This window comes from Ranitomeya imitator, chromosome 4 (genome assembly GCF_032444005.1).
Source record: "Ranitomeya imitator isolate aRanImi1 chromosome 4, aRanImi1.pri, whole genome shotgun sequence".
In the NCBI taxonomy this organism is placed as follows: domain Eukaryota; kingdom Metazoa; phylum Chordata; class Amphibia; order Anura; family Dendrobatidae; genus Ranitomeya; species Ranitomeya imitator.
Window position 1 is genome coordinate 387,249,042 of NC_091285.1, and position 19,172 is coordinate 387,268,213.

General features: G+C 40.6%; 1 protein-coding gene across 50 annotated transcripts in view; it reads right to left on the minus strand.

Moving 5' to 3' along the window:
* CELF2 (CUGBP Elav-like family member 2) overlaps positions 1 to 19,172 on the minus strand; it is a 671,263-nt gene that overhangs the window by 258,587 nt on the left and 393,504 nt on the right. For all 50 annotated transcript variants that reach the window (XM_069765284.1, XM_069765281.1, XM_069765280.1 and 47 more), the window contains one exon: positions 3,319 to 3,401. In XM_069765284.1, the coding sequence (XP_069621385.1) occupies positions 3,319 to 3,401 (83 nt within the window). The remainder of the gene's footprint in view (positions 1 to 3,318; positions 3,402 to 19,172) is intronic.

Genomic DNA, 19,172 nt, shown 5'->3' on the forward strand with positions numbered 1-19,172 from the left:
AGGATCCCTTAGGGTTAGGGGTAGGGTTAGGGTTAGGATCCCTTAGGGTTAGGGGTAAGGTTAGGGGTAGGGTTAGGGTTAGGATCCCTTTATCACCTTTATGTTGGGGGGTGGCATATCAGTGTGTTTTCTGTTTTTTTAATATAAAAACGCATGCGTTTTTAGCGCAAAAAAAAACGCATGCACAAAAAACCGCATGCGTCCCCATTGACTCCAATGTATTTTTTGATTAAAAAAAAACGCATGAAAACGCATGCGTTTTTTTTGGTCCAAAAAACGCCTCTCAAAAATACTACAAGTTGCATTTCTGAAAATGAACGCATGCAGTAAAAAAACGCATGCGTTGCAAAACGCGACCAAACGCGTGCAAACAAAAACGCATGCGTTTTCAATGTTAAATATAGGAAAAAAAAACCGCATGCTTTTTTTGAAAAAAAACGCTGCAGACAAAAACGCAAGTGTGAAACCACCCTTAGACTGTCTTTTTTGTTTTGTTTTATTTATTTATTTATGCTTTATTACGGTATATATTTTCTATTCTATATTATTTTTTTCACTTTACATATTTATTTTACACACTGTAAAGGGTCTTAAAAAATCTTTGGAGGACATTTGAAAATATTAATACATTCTTTTTTATTAGCCCCAGTTACAGTGGAAATTTCACTTCCTGGCTGCACCGCAGAGCCGATAGGGTCTTCCGGCAGATCTTGATCTATCACATTCACTACATTTAGCGATCACATGATCACTGGATCCAGAGAAGGAAGCAGTGTCAGTGCTTCTTAATTTGTATATACAAGCACTAGTCCAGCACTGTGGATACAAAGATCGAGAAGTGAAACATGGTAATAAACCATGTTTATCTTCTCTTTGGGGAGTCTGGCTGTGTCTGAAAGCCAGCTACCCTCTCCTGTAACTGCACAATCTCATGAAAGCTGCATGATATTTTAGAACATCAGTGCAGAGTAAAGTGTGGACTGCCTGGGCGTTTATAGTCTTTGGGCAGTCCAGACCAGGTATATTCATATATATTAGCAACATTTATTCTATTTTTAATGTACTCATGAAACAGTCATTCAAAAATAGTTAGCACACGCTATGATTTAATTCACATTTGATTCTGTTTAAAATGTTAAAAGAATACTTTGGTCAAAACTGATTAAGGCTACGTGCACACGTTGTGAATTTTTAGCTTTTTTTTTTCATTTTTTTTGGTGGTTTTCTGTGACAAAAATGCTTTAAAAACGCTTACATTAGCCATCCTATCATTTTTAATGCATTCCGATTTTCTTGTGCACATGTTGCGCTTTGCGCTAAAAACGCATCTTGGAAAGAGACGCAGCATGTTCATTAATTTTGCAGACTTTTTTTTTTGGATTTCCCACTATATTATTGCATTGGGAAGCTCCAAAAAAAAATGTGAAAAATCTGCAAAAAAAAAAAAAAAACGCTCAAAAAAAGAGAGAAAAATGGGAAAAAAAAGTGCGCGGATTTCCTGCGAAAGTAGTCCAGATTTGGTCAGGAAAATTCTGCACACTTTGCTGAACTTTGGCACATAGCTTGAGAGTTGCTATCAGTTTATCAGCATGAAGAGCAAAAGTATGGTTTATTCAAACTGCTTACCTCCCACCACATCTATTGTTGTTTTCTTAGGATAGTATTTAAGCTGTCTGGATAGTAACACCACTAATGGATTTTTTTAGCACACCATGCCCCTTCAGCCACAACTGACTTCTCTTGATGTGGTCGGCCTAATGTTGGATCCCTTAAATCCATAGCATTTTTGCTTTTTTTGAATGTCTCTATTGGTAAGTTGCCTCATTTCCTTCTTACCGCAAGGGAGTGGCTAAAAAAACAATCCTGTGCAGGATGGAGAGGCAGTGTGTGGTACAGGGTACTGGATTATCTGTAAGTAATGTTCACCAACCAGACAAAATGTCAATGACTAGGTTATCTGAAATGCTTAAAGGTACCATCACACTAAGCGACGCTGCAGCGATACCGACAACGATCCGGATCGCTGCAGCGTCGCTGTTTGGTCGCTGGAGAGCTGTCACACAGACAGCTCTCCAGCGACCAACTATGCCGGTAACCAGGGTAAACATCAGGTTACTAAGCACAGGGCCGCGCTTAGTAACCCGATGTTTAACCTGGTTACCAGCGTAAAAGTAAAAAAAAAACAAACACTACATACTTACCTTCCGCTGTCTGTCCCTCGGCGCTCTGCTTTTCTGCCCTGTGTAAGCACAGCGGCCGGAAAGCACAGCGGTGACGTCACACAAGCCGATTCAGCGATGTCAGCAGGAAGTCCAGCGACGAAATAAAGTGCTGGATTTTCTGCAGCGACCAACGACATCACAGCAGGATTCTGATCGCTGCTGTGTGTCAAACTGAACGATATCGCTAGCCAGGACGCTGCAACGTCACGGATCGCTAGCGATATCGTTTAGTGTGACGGTACCTTAATTCTATACTAAAGGGGTGCAGCAAATAGTATCATACACAATGTTGATTTAAATATATTTTATACCAAATGTATAGGAAGTTGGCAGACTTCAATCAGGCTTTATTAAATTTTTAAAAGTCTTAATTAGCAGATGTCAAATTTTTTTGGATCCCCTGTCTCTTCAAACCACCTGGATTACTTAACTGATAACCATTAACTCTAGAAAAGCATCAAAGACTTCTCTTTCGACCAGGCAGTGTCCTGCTCTGTGCAATCAATCAAGGGGCAAGGACCTCAAAAAAGAAGTCTACAGATGAGTGTCAGATTATCTTTTAGATATCTTCTATATAGCTTTCTTTCTAATACTCTTTTTTGGCATGAAGCATTGCCTATCGATAAGTTTTCTGACGCCATCTGGATATTTTCAGTACCCTACAACGCTACTTATATCTTCAAACCTTTGTTCAGCACTGGCGCTCATCTACGTGTTCATTGCCTAAAGACTTAAGTTAAATGCTTTTGCAGTTTGAAAAGAAGAACATTTCTCAAAATTCAATACACATCAGCCAAAACAAAATCAAAGTAGACCGGATTACAACGGTGAGGTACTGCGGTAATGTTTGTTTCCAAGATAAAGCCTAAAGTACATTCACTGTATTGTACACAAAGCCATCTGACTGAGACAATTAAGGGATTAGCCCGGCACCATCATAAGTCCATTCCATTGCTGCCCAGTCATTTTGAGCAGTGCACACTTCATCATGTACTCATTGGTTATTTGGAAAGAAAGCTATTCTCTAGCAATAAGTAGAACAAATAAATGACACTTAATCATGACATTGTGTCGACAAGAAGAAGAATGTACTCACCCCAGGTAAAGTTTTAATATTGTGCAATGCGTTTTGTGCTTCCAGTGCTGCTTTTCTTGTATAAAACGTTACAAAACAACAACCTGCAGATCAGAAAGAAAGAGGGATTAGTAAATGCCCTAAAATAGGTTCAAGACATAGGCTAAATGATGATAAATTAGACGTCTAGTGAAAGAAGGGATTTATGAAGCCATTCCAGCTCCTACAACACAACATAATAGTCACACTCGTCTTCCTGTAGTAACATATCTTTAGGTATTGAATGACTGTGGATGCCAGCTGACAGTAAAATCACTCCAAGTTCAAGCCAAAATGATAAGGCTAGGTTCACATTGCGTTAGTGGGTGTCCGCTAACGGACTCCGTTACATGGCGCAATTTTCCCAATTAACGCTATGTAACGGATCCGTTAGCGCACCCATTGACTGCAATGTGCTAACGGATCCCTAACGCATCGCAAACGTATGCCATTTTTGGCATGCGTCTGCGATGTGCCCTTAGTTTCGGACGGACCTCGAACGCTGCTTGCAGCATTCAGGGTCCGTTCCTCGCTAGCGCAGATCGGGCATCTGCAATAGCGGGATTGCCGAACGCAATCCCTTTTTGGACATTGCGTTAGCGCAATCTGTTAGCGTATCCGCTAAACGGATTGCACTAACGTAATGTGAACCTAGCCTAACATTCCAAGCAAGGAGAAGAAAAATAAGAAAATGACAGTAAAGGGGACATTCCTACTCATAAATTGATAACATGCAGCATTACTAAGAAAACATATAATTTCATGTTTGCTAGGTTCTGGCTTCTGGGACCCTCATCTGTGTCCCCCTCAATATTTTTTCATCACATTGGCGTTCCTAGTCACACAGCTGTATATGGAGCTTCATCTGGCCTTAATCTCTTCAATACAAGTACTGAAATTATAAATAAATCACAATTCTGACATAGGTTTTTTTTTTTTTTGGGGGGGGGGGATTGTTTCTATGGTGTAAATTTTGTGGTAGAAATAACCTTGTAATATGATTCTGCTTATCAGTACAATTATTGAGATACCAAACATTTCCATTTTTTGCAATTATTTTAGTGGTTTAAAAAAAAAGTTCTCTGTGCTTGTGTTGGCATTTTCCGAGACTCATTTTTAATTGTAGGTCAATAAAACTATGTGATGGCTTACTTTTGGCGAGATTAGACAACATTTTTATTGATGACATTTTGGGATAAATGTGACATTTTGATCATTTGTTACAGTATTTTTTGTAGAATTGATTCTTGACTTTTTTTGTTTACCATGTTTACCGATCAGATTAATTATTTTTATATTTTGATAGATTTTATTTTGCTGAAGGTGACAATGCCACATATGTGTATTGTTTTTATTTTTATGATATCTTTGTTTTTAATGTGGGAAATGGTGAGTGATTTAAACTTTTATGTTTTTCTTTATTTTTTTCATATTTTATTTTACTTTGAAGATCTGATCGACTGATTGCTTGTGCTATATACAGCGACAGCACAGCATCACAGCATATAGTAAAAAACACAGTGGCCACAGGCTAGGTTTCAAAGGAGCTGCGTAATGACTGGCACGGAAGTATTCAGTGGACCTCCAGCTGTCATAGCAACCCATCAGCGACCTGCGATCACATCGTGTGGCTGCCCTATCAATATAATGTGAGTTTCTGAATATTTACCTACTGGGTAATTATGTGCAATTCTATTGAAGTACACTTTATTGTTGTATTTTGCATATATCTGTTTTGATACTCTATATTTGTCTAGTATGAGGCTCTGTTTGACTCATTTGCTTACTTTGTTGCTATGCAGTTGAATCGTATGTGTACCATATACGCATACATACAAATATATCTGAATTTTTATATATGATATATAAGGCATATTTATAATGCCTGATTCTTAGAGATTACTTTACACTGGACATTCATTTTTTGATTAATTAATGCTGGATATATAATTGATCATTATACATATTGTATGTGTACTCACAGGCACATGCGATTTTCCTTTTGTTTTTTTATTGATTCATATTGAACATCTGATTGATTGTCTTTATCATGCACAAATAAGTTACTATTACGTACCGTTGTGTGAAAAAGTGTTTACCCCTTCCTGATTTCCTATTGTTTTCCATGTTTGTCACACGTAAATATTTCAGCTCACCAAGCAAATTTAAATATTACACAAAAATAACACAAGTAAACACAAAATTGTAGTTTTTAAATAAAGGTCTTTATTATGAAGGGGAAAGAAATCCAAACCTACAGGGCCCTGTGTGAAAAAGTGATTGCCCCTTAAACCTAATAAATGGTTGGACCATCCTTAGCAGCAACAATTGCAATCAAGCGTTAACTGCCAATGAGTCTTTTACAATGCTCTGGAGGAATTTTGGCCCCCTCATCGGTGTAATTAAAGGGAACCTGTCACCCCCCCCAGGCGTTTGTAACTAAAAGAGCCATCTTGTGCAGCACTAATGCTGCATTCTGACAAGGTGACTCTTTTAGTTCTTGTTCTTGCCACTGCTGAACTGCTGAAAGAATTGTTTATCAAATTTGCTAACTGCGCATGCCCAAGGCCTAAGATCACAGCGCAGGTGCTGGGAAAATTCAATAACGCTGAGTAGGCGGCGCCCTGTAAACATGAGGAAGTAACTGACGGCTGTGGTGCATCTGTGTTGGGGGAAAGACCTGCCCCCCATACGAATTCAAGGTATGAGGGACAAATTTGATAAACAATTCTTTCAGCAGTGGTAGGAACAAGAACTACAAGAGCCACCTCGTCAGAATGCAGCATTAGTGCAGGTTCCCTTTAAGCCATATTGGAGGGTTTACAAGCATAAACCGCCTTTTTAAGGTCATGCAACAACATCTCAATCGGATTGAGTTCAGGACTTTGACTAGGCCACTCCAAAGTCTTAATTTAGTTTTTCTTAAAGGTAACCTGTCACCAAGTTTGGCTGATATAAGTTACGGCCATCGCCTTTCAGGGATTATCTACAGAATTCTATAATGCTGTACATAAGCTCCTGATCCAACTTGAAAGATAAGAAAAATGTTTTATTATACTCACCCGGGGAGGGCAGTCCTGTCCGATGGGTGTTGCAGGTTCGGGTCCGGCACTTCCCATCTTCTTATGATCGCTGCCTTCCTGTTTGCTTTATGGCTCCCCGGCATCACACTCCTGCGCAGGCGTATTTATCTGCCCTGTTGGTGGCATAGAAAAGTACTGCAGTGCGCAGGTGCTGGGCCTCTCTGACCATTCCCGGTGCCTGCTCACTGCAGTACTTTGGTCTGCCCTTAACAGGGCAGATAAGTTCGCCTGCTTACGAGCGCGATGTCGGGGAGCCAAAAAGCAAGCAGGAGGGCAGCGATTATAAGATGGGATTATTATCTTTCAGGTCGGATCAAGGACTTATATACATCATTATAGAATGCTGTAGATAAGCCCTGAAAGGGGGTGGCCGTATCTTATATTGGCCAAACTTGGTGACAGGTTCGCTTTTAGCCATTCAGAGGTGGCCTTTCTGGTGTGTTTTGGATCATTGTCCTGCTGCATAACCCAAGGGCGCTTCAGACTGAGGTCCCGAATAGATGGCAAGACATTCTCCGTCAGTTTTTTTGGCAAAAGCAGAATTCATGGTTCCATTTACCACAGCAAGTCTCCCAGGTTATGAAGCATCAAAACAGGCACAGTCCTTCACATTACCACTACCACATTTTACAGTTAGTATGATGTTCCTTTTTTAAATGCTGTGTTATTTCTACGCCAGATGTAATGGGACATATACCTTCCAAAAAGTTCAACTTTTGTCTCGTTAGTCCACAGAGTTTTCTTCCAAAAGTTTTGGGAATCATCAAGATGTTGTCTGGCAAAACTGAGATGAGCCTTTATGTTCTTGTTGCTCAACAGTGCTTTTTGTCTTGGAACTCAGCCATGCAGGCCATTTTTGCCCAGTCTCTTTCTTATGATGGAGTCATGAACACTTCTTTGAATGTTGTTGTGGAGTCTTTTGGGACCCCTCAGATGAGTTGTCACTGCGCTCCTGGGGAAATTTTTGTCAGCCGTCCACTCCTGAGAAGGTTCACAACTGTCCTATGATTTCTTCATTTATGGATAATTACTCTCACTGTGGTTTTCTGGACTCCCAGAAATGTCTTTAGAACCTTTTCCAGATTGATAGATCTCACATACTTTGTCTCTCATTTCTGCCAGAATTTCTTTGGATCGCGTCATGATGTCTAGCTTTTATAGCTTTTGGTCTACTTCACCTTGTCAGGCAGATTCTATTTGCGTGATTGCTTGATATAAATATTATATATCAACTTCCAACTTCTGACCCTAGTAACAACCAAATATCAGTATTTGTCCTTTATTTTATAAAACGTACTAAAAAAATTATAGAATACATAGGTTTGTATGGGTAACAAATGTTTCTCACATTCACTAAGTCAGTTCTCTGGCCCACTGCTGTTGAGTATTCACTGGCCCATAGTTGATTATTGTGCTCTTAGTCCTGCAAATATTAAATTTTCTCAAATTTTGCAGTCTAGATACTCACTCACATTATTAGCATTCATCATTTAAATTTATTGTAAAGTCTTAACAAAAGCACACGATTGATTCATTTTATGAATGATTATCAATATTTCAGTCATTTCCATGCATACTCCAGAGAGAAATATCTTGAATACACTTAATCTTTAAACAGCTGGTATGTAGTCTAAGGAGTTAATTTATCTCTCAAGCCACTCATCATCCTCAAAAATGTCACATATACAAGATTTTTAAGAGGTGAAAAATATTTTTGGCCTGGATGTTTCCTGGCAAAACAGGAAATGATTCAATATTACAAAAGTCTAGCGTTTCTGTGTTTGATTCCGTTCCCATATTTGACAATTATTGAATGAGACTACTGTATTAATATGCCCTTAAAGTGCTTTTCATCTTGCCTGCCTCCCGGTTTTCTGAATGGTGGTGGGTTACTGATTGATTGCCAGTCTGGACCAGCGGCATTGTCCAACCTGTGCACCTTCCCATACTATAAGCAGACAAACAAAGGCAGTTTTGCCTCAGCAGCATTGGAGGAGCAAAGTGGCATTGAAGTTGGATGGATCAGGAAGTAACAATACACTCAAGAGATCTGGCCATCTTCCTAGCCGAGCTTACAAACTAAAAGAACTGTGCTCCTTGACTTGGAGACCGAACACCACTGACTAGTAATCTGAGCTTCGAGAAAAACAATAGAATAAAAACTCCTTCCATTCTTATGAAAAACAAAAATTGTAAAGTTTCTTGATTTTACAAGCACTTTGCGATTGTATCAATTAACAAACTTAAGAATAAAACTTTCAAGGTGAAATGCAGTTAAAATCATCTTCTAATATGTCATACAGACATGTAAGAATACAACCTAAAGGAAATCTATGATCTGGGACCACCACTGACTTTCCTGAATGAAAGGGTTTAATAGAGTGAATAAATCCTTATGGCACTACTCAGAGATTTTGGAAATAAAATCCTAAGCAAAGCTAAGCAAAGGACCATTGATTTCAATGGCCTTTTACTCACAATGTGTGAGATTTCTAAAAGAGTTTAAATCTTCTACAGAGGCCTCTTACTCTAAAAACAGTGACAGCTGGAGTTCACAAACTTCACCATTGTCTGATATATCAGATAATCATTTGACCTAGATATTCTGCTTTATTTTATATTACTGTGAAACCAGGCAGGTTAGGTCTACACCTACAATGTATTTTCTTATTTTACACTTTTACTCAACAATAACTAAAATAATCATAAACACTAACTACATTTCAAATTTGCAAACAAGATTTGTTATTTTACACACCCAAAAAAAGTAAATGTTCTTACAAATTCATGCAAAACCATATTGCAAAACTGAATACACCCCAATGTAAGTCTTAGGTGCAAAGCTAACATTTAGACTACACAATTCTAATTAACAATAATTCAACCACAGGTAAGTCTATTTATTAAATAGAAAAGGGCATTATTTACCAAAGAAAACCCCTTCCCATTTCATGCTGTCAGCAATAGCACCACATGGAAGAGAAGTGTCACAAGACCTGAGAGAAAATAATTTCTTTACACAAGAAAGGTGAATGCTACAAGAAAATGAGCAAAACTTTACTTATCATTCAGAATACTGTAACAAAAGTCATACAAAAAATGTAACAAAGATGGATCTGCAACCATCTCACAGAGATGTTCCTGCCGACCAGAGAAAATAACACCTAAACAGGAGCATCTTCAAATGAGAAGGGTTGAAAAAAATTGACATTTACATTCACTGTAGTTAGCTGAAGAAGAAGGAAGACAAACCATATGGTATGGCATCATGAATTCACAGATGTACTGCTCTATATTGAAAGAGATGGTGCTACAAATACTCTGCACCCTTGGTGTACTGTTCTAACATGACAATGATCAAAAACACTCATATAAGGCCACTGTTGCACTCAAGAACGTCACCTATTGGGGATTCTGAAGAGACAAGCTGAGCATCAGTCTCCTTCCAGGCTCTAAAAGAGGTCGTTCATGAAGAATGGGAGAAGACAGATATTGCAGTATGTTGCCAACTTGTTCATTCCATGCATTTAAGACTTGGTGCTGTCCTTAAAAATACTATATGTAGTTGCTTTTGATGTGAGGTGTATTCATTTTTGCATCAACTAATCTGAGTAAAATGAAGATTTTGTAATCGAAGTTATGTAACTTTACTTTCATGTTATAGGTTAGGAAAATGTTCTATTAAAATCCGTCTTGTCAAAATTTCAGGGATTGTTTTTGGGTTCAGTGAGATATTGATTAAAATATTACTTTTCAAAGGAGATGTACTCATTTATTATGAGCAGTGTACATATGAACAGGGCTGCCATCAGGGCATTACTGCCCTGACTGGCGTATGGGGCCCAGTCAGTACAGGGGGCCCTAATCGGGCCCCATCTCTTCTGCTGATCGGGCCCCAGCGGCAGGATTTACTGAACCCTGCATCTGAGATGCAGGGTTTAGTTACACTCCATTGCCGTGCGAGCCCGAGCCCGGGCCCACATGGCAATAGTTAAAGCTGCCAGCCAATAGGAGGCTGGCAGCTGACGTCAGTGCACACATTGCCGGCGTCTGACGTCATCGTCATTCCCCAGCGAATGCGCGCTTTCAGCCTGGAGGGAATATCGCTCGGCGCAGGAGTGCGGCAAGGTAAGAGGAAAGGTTGTTTTTTTTATTATTGAAAGCGGCAAGCCGGCAGGATGGAGACAGGTGTCCATCCTGCTGGGGGCAGAATAGAGATGGGGCAGAATGGAGACATGGGGCAGAATAGAGACACAGGGGGCAGAATTGAGGCACGGGGCAAAAATAGAGACACAGGGGCATAATGGAGACACAGGGGCAAGAATGGAGAAACGGAGGATTGGAGACACGGGGCAAGAATGGAGACACAGGCAGAATGGAGACAATGGGCAAGAATGGAGACACGGGGCAAGAATGGAGATACAGGGGCAGAATGGAGACACAGGGCAGGATAGGAGACACTAGGGGCAGAATGGAGACACAGGGGGTATGATTGGAGACATAGGTGCAGAATGGAGACACGGGTAGAATGGAGACAGGAAGAATGGAGACATGGGGCAGAATAAAGACACGGGGCAGAATGGAGACACAGGGCAAGAATGGAGACACAGGGGCAGAATGGAAACACGGGGCAAGAATAGAGATACAGGGGCAGAATGGAGACACAAGGCAAGAATGGAGATAAAAGTGCAGAATGGAGACAGGGCAAGAATGGAGATACAGGGGCATAATGGAGGCAAGGGGCAGGAATGGAGAAGAATGGAGACACAGGGGGCATGACTGGAGACACAGGGGGCAGAATGGAGACACGGGGCAGAATGGAGACACGTGGCAGGATTGGAGACACAGGGGCAGAATGGAGACATGGGGCAGAATGGAGACATGGGGCACAATGGAGATACAGGGCAAGAATGGAGACACAGGGTCAGAATGGAGACATGGGGCAAGAATGGAGATACAGGGGCAGAATGGAGACACGGGGCAGGATTGGAGACACGGTGGAAGAATGGAGACACAGGGGGCAGAATGGAGACATGGAGCAGAATGGAGACACAGGGGACAGGATTGGTGATACAGGGGGCAGGATTGGAGATACAGGGGGCATGATTGGAGACATGGGGCAGGATTGGAGACATAGGGGCAGGATTGGAGACACAGGGGGCATGATTGGAGACACAGAGGGCAGGATTGGAGGCACAGGGGGCAGGATTGGAGACTCAGGAGTCAGGACCGGAGACACAGGGGCAGGATGAAAGATATGGGGGCAGGCATGGAGACGCAGGTCAGGAATGGAGACAGAGGGGGCATGATTGGAGACATGGTGAGGGATGGAGACAGATCGGGCAGGATGGAGACAGATCGGGCAGGATGGAGACAGATCGGACAGGATGGAGACAGATGGGGCAGGATCATGAGGCAGGATGGAGACAGATGGTGCAGGTTCATGGGGCAGGATAATGAGACAGAAGGGGAAGGATGATGGGACAGTTGTGGCAGGATCACGGGACAGATGGGGCATGATGGGGACATCACATGGGGCAGAATGGATACTCATGAAGGCAGGATGGGAGAACATATAGCTGGAGCCAGGAATGAGACACACAAGGGCCAGGATGGGGGATATTATTACCATAGGGGCTAATTAAGGGATATTATTACTGCAGTGATGTATTTATTTTATTTTTTGAGTATACTGTTTTAAATCAGGAAGCGATCCTGTTACTGTGCAGAGTGATACTATGTTGCCTTTTTTCTTCATTTGGTGTAGTGTAGAAGTTGGGAAAAAATAAGTAATGTGTTCTGCAAGTGGTGCTCTAGCTGTGTTATTTCCTGCAGAGACAAGCCCTGGCTGGAAGAAGTTATGTTGATCTGTGCTGGATGAAGATGAAAGACTTCACCTGGAGGCTTCACTAGTGAGTCAGTGTGTTACCTATACACTGATACTATACACTATATAGTATATACAGCGGCCCTGTGTACGTCACCAGCGATCACTGTATTACCTTTACACTGACACTGCATACAAAGTACATATCTCCTGTGTATAATGGCACATATGGTGATATTAGTATTGTGTTTTTTTTTACTGATCAGTATTGTAGTATTCAGTCACAAAGTGGTGGTAATATGTTGTCCGGCCATGGTGTGGTAGTATTTATTCCTTGTATGTGGTATTATTGGTCACTATGTGGTGGTAATATGTGATCTGGTCATGGTGTGGCGGTATTTGTCCATTGTATGTGATAGTATTCGATCACTGTGGTTTTAATATGTGGTCTGGACATGGTTTGGCGGTATGTGGTGGTAATATGGTGTCTGGTCATGATATGGTGGTATTTGTAACTTGTGTGTGATATTATTGGTCATTTTAAAAATTTAAAAATACACCTAAATTGTATTGCATATTTTACAAAATGTTTAATAAGTTAGAGTAGGGCCCGGCCAAAAGAGTCTATTGTGCCGTGGTGGTGGTGGCGGCTCAAAAAATCTTTTGGCCAAAATAAAGGCTGCTGGGGATATGTGTGATCTGGTGATGGGAACTGTTAATGTGTGATTGGTGAGAAGTGAAGTTTTTGCTGTGGACAGTTTGAGGGATGGAGCCTGGGCAGAGTCTCTAGGGGGCCCCGAAAATTTTGCCAGTATGAGGCCCCGAAATTCCTAGTGGCAGCCTTGCATATGAATATATACAAATATATATTTATACACATACAACACATACATTCGTATATACAGTACGTATGTATTCCTGTTATATATTTTTCTTTTCTTCTGGTGCCTAAATTCTGTATATACTGTAGAGTAGCTGCAGGGAAAATTCTTATCTCAGAAGATAACCGATAATATTTCTACAGGTAATATAGATAAGTGGAGCAGCGTTGGGACTCAGGGTACTACTCCATCATTATAATTCACAAAAGACTACTCAGGTTAATACAAGAAATTCATGACTTATGAAAGTATGTAGATATTGCATATGAGACTTGAAATGTTCTGCATGTAATAAAGAGCATTTCAATATGAATTACAAATGTGTGCTTTTCCCTTTTATATAAAGAATGCACATTGCTGACCAGACATGGATCTGATCTTGCTTCAGAATATCATTGGAGTTAATTCCTAATGTTATAAATATGCAATTTTTCATCACAGTTCCAGTGTTATATAGCCGCTGATCTGAAGAGTAATTAACCAATATGTAATATGCCCTATTTGATAAAGATAATGTTTAGAAGCCATGCTTGGCAATATGGGATTGCATCTGTTTTAGGTTATCCGTATTGCTATACTTCCTAATGTTTCTATTGCTGTGTCCTATGCTCCTGAAGGTGGCGCTTATGAGCTAAATGTCATTTATCTTCAATATACGGTATGTTTGAACCTCAATGCTGACAGAAGAAAAAGTCTAAAGATTCTAAAGATACCATCATTTTAAATGGAACATTACTTTTATGGGCATGGTGCAATGATGCTACCATTTTACTAGGTCAGTGTAGAAGCAGCAAATGCATATATAATTCTTAATGATCACTCCGATATACTGTAGTAAGGCACAAGAACTGATTACTGGAAATCCCTGGTGATTTCCCACAATGCTGCAGTTATAGCAGTGTAGCTTCATTTGTGTTCGATGAAAACAGATGAGATAAGACTTGGTGTAAAGAATAGCAATAATATCCTTTCTTCTTTGAGTGGACTTTTGATCATCCTAAATGCATCGTAACCATGAATCCATATATACTTCCTTTACGAACACCATAAAAAATGTTCAACCCCTAACACTTTGAGCTTAAGCCATCATTATATCATACACCCCAGTCATTCTTTTAACAACTGAATTTTATGCCTATATGCAAAGTACGGTGAAAAAGCTTTAGGCAGGTATGTAAAAGTGCTGCATAGTAAGAATGCTTTCAAAGATTGAAATGATAATACCATATATTAATAATATATATTGTATTAGTATATATAAACAGACCCGAGTATAAGCCGAGGCACACCTAATTTTGCCTTGAAAAACGGGGGAAAACTTATTGACTACAGTATAAGCCGGGAATGCTTTGTCCTCTAATCCTTGTCCTCATCCCCATCCTTGTCTGCATGGACCCTTATTCCCATGCTTGTCTGCATGGCTTCTTATCCCCATCCTTGTGTGCACGGCTCCTTATTCCAATCCATGTCTGCATGGCTCCTTATTCCCATCCTTGTCTGCATGGCCCCCATGAGAAAAGCATATAATAAAATCCTACTTACCTTCCCTGCGCGCCCTCGCAGCATCTCTTTCCGGCTTTCTGCAGCTCCTGCGGCTGTGCGATCACGTGTCCCCGCTCATTAAGTTAATGAATATTCACCTCTCTCCAGCCTATAGTAGTGGAGAGAAGTGAATATTCATTACCTTTATGAGCGTTCACCCATGAGAGCCCTTTAGTTGCTGGAATCTGGTGGCTGCGGCTGTAACTGTGCGCGCTATAAGATAAACGAATATTCATTGCCAGTGCAGTGAATATTCATTTCTCTTTAGCAGCGGGCACACCTGCCTCCTGTGACTCGCTGCTGCGCCGCTCCCCCTCTCCCATCATAAACTGGGACAATGACTCGTGTATAAGCCGAGGGGAGCATTTGTCAGCATAAAAAAATGTGCTGAAAAACTTGGCTTATACACGAGTATATATGGTAGTTCATTTTTATCGGTTAAAGTGAAAAGAATGAATACGAGAAAAATCTAAATCAAATCAATACTTTAGTGTGACTGCCCGTTGCCTTTAGCTCAGTATCAAAGTGTCAAATCTTATAGGTACACTTGCGTGCAATTTATGAAGAGCTTGGTGGGTAGGGTGTTCCAAACATATTGGAGAACTAATCGCAGATCTTTTGTGGATGTTGGGTTGCCCAAATTTTTCTGTCTCTTCATGTTATCCCAGGAAAATGATGATTTTGAGATCAGAGCTTTGTGGGAGCCAAATCATCCTTTCCATTACTCCTGGTTCTTGTTGACGCTGAAGATAGTTTTTAATGACTTTGTCTACATGTTTGATGTCATTGACCTAATATAGAATACATTTGGAGCCAGTCAGATGCTTCTTTGCTATCAAAGAAGCATTTGAATGGCTCCATATTTATTCTGTGCATGATGTATAAGTAGCTGCCTGTATTTCTCAGCATTGAGGGCACCATTAATTCTGACCAAATTCCCAACTCTATTTGCTGTAATTCAGCCTCAAACTTGAAAGACGCCTTTACCATACCACTCTTCTACTCTCTGGCAAACAAATTGCTTTATGATACAGCCAAATATTTTACATTTTAACTCATCTGTCCAAAGCACATGCTGCTATTTTCTGCACCTCAGTTCCTATGTTTTTATTTATAGTCCCGTAGTGTGGTTTTCATGTGAAAGGCATGGCATTTTAGCTGAAATTCTTCCATGAAGACCACTTCTGGTCAGATTTCTTTGAATAATAGATGGAAGTACCTGGGTCCACTAGCTACTGCCAGTTCTGGCTTATGGCACTGCTGGACATCTTTCGATTTTGTAGTGAAGCAAGCATAGTAACATAGTAACATAGTTAGTAAGGCCGAAAAAAGACATTTGTCCATCCAGTTCAGCCTATATAACATCATAATAAATCCCCAGATCTACGTCCTTCTACAGAACCTAATAATTGTATGATACAATATTGTTCTGCTCCAGGAAGACATCCAGGCCTCTCTTGAACCCCTCGACTGAGTTCGCCATCACCACCTCCTCAGGCAAGCAATTCCAGATTCTTACCGCCCTAACAGTAAAGAATCCTCTTCTATGTTGGTGGAAAAACCTTTTCTCCTCCAGACGCAAAGAATGCCCCCTTGAGCCCTTCACCTTCCTTGGTACAAACAGATCCTCAGCGAGATATTTGTATTGTCCCCTTATATACTTATACATGGTTATTAGATCGCCCCTCAGTCGTCTTTTTTCTAGACTAAATAATCCTAATTTCGCTAATCTATCTGGATATTGTAGTTCTCCCATCCCCTTTATTAATTTTGTTGCCCTCCTTTGTACTCTCTCTAGTTCCATTATATCCTTCCTGAGCACCGGTGCCCAAAACTGGACACAGTACTCCATGTGCGGTCTAACTAGAGATTTGTACAGAGGCAGTATAATGCTCTCATCATGTGTACCCAGACCTCTTTTAATGCACCCCATGATCCTGTTTGCCTTGGCAGCTGCTGCCTGGCACTGGCTGCTCCAGGTAAGTTTATCATTAACTAGGATCCCCAAGTCCTTCTCCCTGTCAGATTTACCCAGTGGTTTCCCGTTCAGTGTGTAATGGTGATATTGATTCCTTCTTCCCATGTGTATAACCTTACATTTATCATTGTTAAACCTCATCTGCCACCTTTCAGCCCAAGTTTCCAACTTATCCAGATCCATCTGTAGCAGAATACTATCTTCTCTTGTATTAACTGCTTTACATAGTTTTGTATCATCTGCAAATATTGATATTTTACTGTGTAAACCTTCTACCAGATCATTAATGAATATGTTGAAGAGAACAGGTCCCAATACCGACCCCTGCGGTACCCCACTGGTCACAGCGACCCAGTTAGAGACTATACCATTTATAACCACCCTCTGCTTTCTATCACTAAGCCAGTTACTAACCCATTTACACACATTTTCCCCCAGACCAAGCATTCTCATTTTGTGTACCAACCTCTTGTGCGGCACGGTATCAAACGCTTTGGAAAAATCGAGATATACCACGTCCAATGACTCACCGTGGTCAAGCCTATAGCTTACCTCTTCATAAAATCTGATTAGATTGGTTTGACAGGAGCGATTTCTCATAAACCCATGCTGATATGGAATTAAACAGTTATTCTCATTGAGATAATCCAGAATAACATCCCTCAGAAACCCTTCAAATATTTTACCAACAATAGAGGTTAGACTTACTGGCCTATAATTTCCAGGTTAACTTTTAGAGCCCTTTTTGAATATTGGCACCACATTTGCTATGCGCCAGTCCTGCGGAACAGACCCCGTCGCTATAGAGTCCCTAAAAATAAGAAATAATGGTTTATCTATTACATTACTTAGTTCTCTTAGTACTCGTGGGTGTATGCCATCCGGACCCGGAGATTTATCTATTTTAATCTTATTTAGCCGGTTTCGCACCTCTTCTTGGGTTAGATTGGTGACCCTTAATATAGGGTTTTCGTTGTTTCTTGGGATTTCACCTAGCATTTCATTTTCCACCGTGAATACCGTGGAGAAGAAGGTGTTTAATATGTTAGCTTTATCCTCGTCATCTACAACCATTCTGTCCTCACTATTTTTTAAGGGGCCTACATTTTCAGTTTTTATTCTTTTACTATTGATATAGTTGAAGAACAGTTTGGGATTAGTTTTACTCTCCTTAGCAATGTGCTTCTCTGTTTCCTTTTTGGCAGCTTTAATTAGTTTTTTAGATAAAGTATTTTTCTCCCTATAGTTTTTTAGAGCTTCAATGGTGCCATCCTGCTTTAGTAGTGCAAATGCTTTCTTTTTACTGTTAATTGCCTGCCTTACTTCTTTGTTTAGCCACATTAGGTTTTTCCTATTTCTAGTCCTTTTATTCCCACAAGGTATAAACCGCTTACAGTGCCTATTTAGGATGTTCTTAAACATTTTCCATTTATCTGTATTCTTATTTCTGAGGATATTGTCCCAGTCTACCAGATTAAGGGCATCTCCTAGCTGGTCAAACTTTGCCTTCCTAAAGTTCAGTGTTTTTGTGACTCCCTGACAAGTCCCCCTAGTGAAAGACAGGTGAAACTGTACAATATTGTGGTCGCTATTTCCTAGATGCCCGACCACCTGCAGATTTGTTATTCTGTCAGGTCTATTAGATAGTATTATGTCTAAAAATGCTGCTCCTCTGGTTGGATTCTGCACCAATTGTGAAAGATAATTTTTCTTGGTTATTAGCAGAAACCTGTTGCCTTTATGGGTTTCACAGGTTTCTGTTTCCCAGTTAATATCCGGGTAGTCATCTATCTGCTTTAGAAGTAGACTTTCCATGGTTTCTGTTATATTTGGGGGTTTGTAACAGACCCCAATGAGAATTTTGTTACCATTTTTCCCTCCATGAATTTCGACCCATATGGACTCGACATCCTCATTCCCTTCGCTAATATCCTCCCTTAAAGTGGACTTTAGACAAGACTTTACATAGAGACAAACCCCTCCTCCTCTCCGATTTTTACAATCCTTTCTAAACAGACTGTAACCCTGTAAGTTAACTGCCCAGTCATAGCTTTCATCTAACCATGTCTCGGTTATTCCCACTATGTCAAAGTTACCTGTAGATATTTCTGCTTCTAGTTCTTCCATCTTGTTTGTCAGGCTTCTGGCGTTTGCGAGCATGCAGTTTAGAGGATTTTGTTTTGTTCCAATTTCCTCGCTGTGGATTGGTTTAGAAATGTTCTTACCTCCCTTCTGAGTATATTTTCCTGGGTCTTCTTTGTTCGAGTCAAATGTTTTTCTTCCCGTCCCCTCTTCTTCTAGTTTAACGCCCTCCTGATGAGTGTAGCGAGTCTTCTGGCGAATGTGTGCTTCCCAGGTTTGTTGAGGTGTAGTCCGTCTCTGGCGAGGAGTCCATCGTACAAGTAATTCACACCGTGGTCCAGGAATCCGAATCCTTGTTGTCTGCACCATCGTCTTAGCCAGTTGTTCGCATCGAGGATCCTGTTCCATCTCCTGGTGCCATGCCCGTCTACGGGAAGGATAGA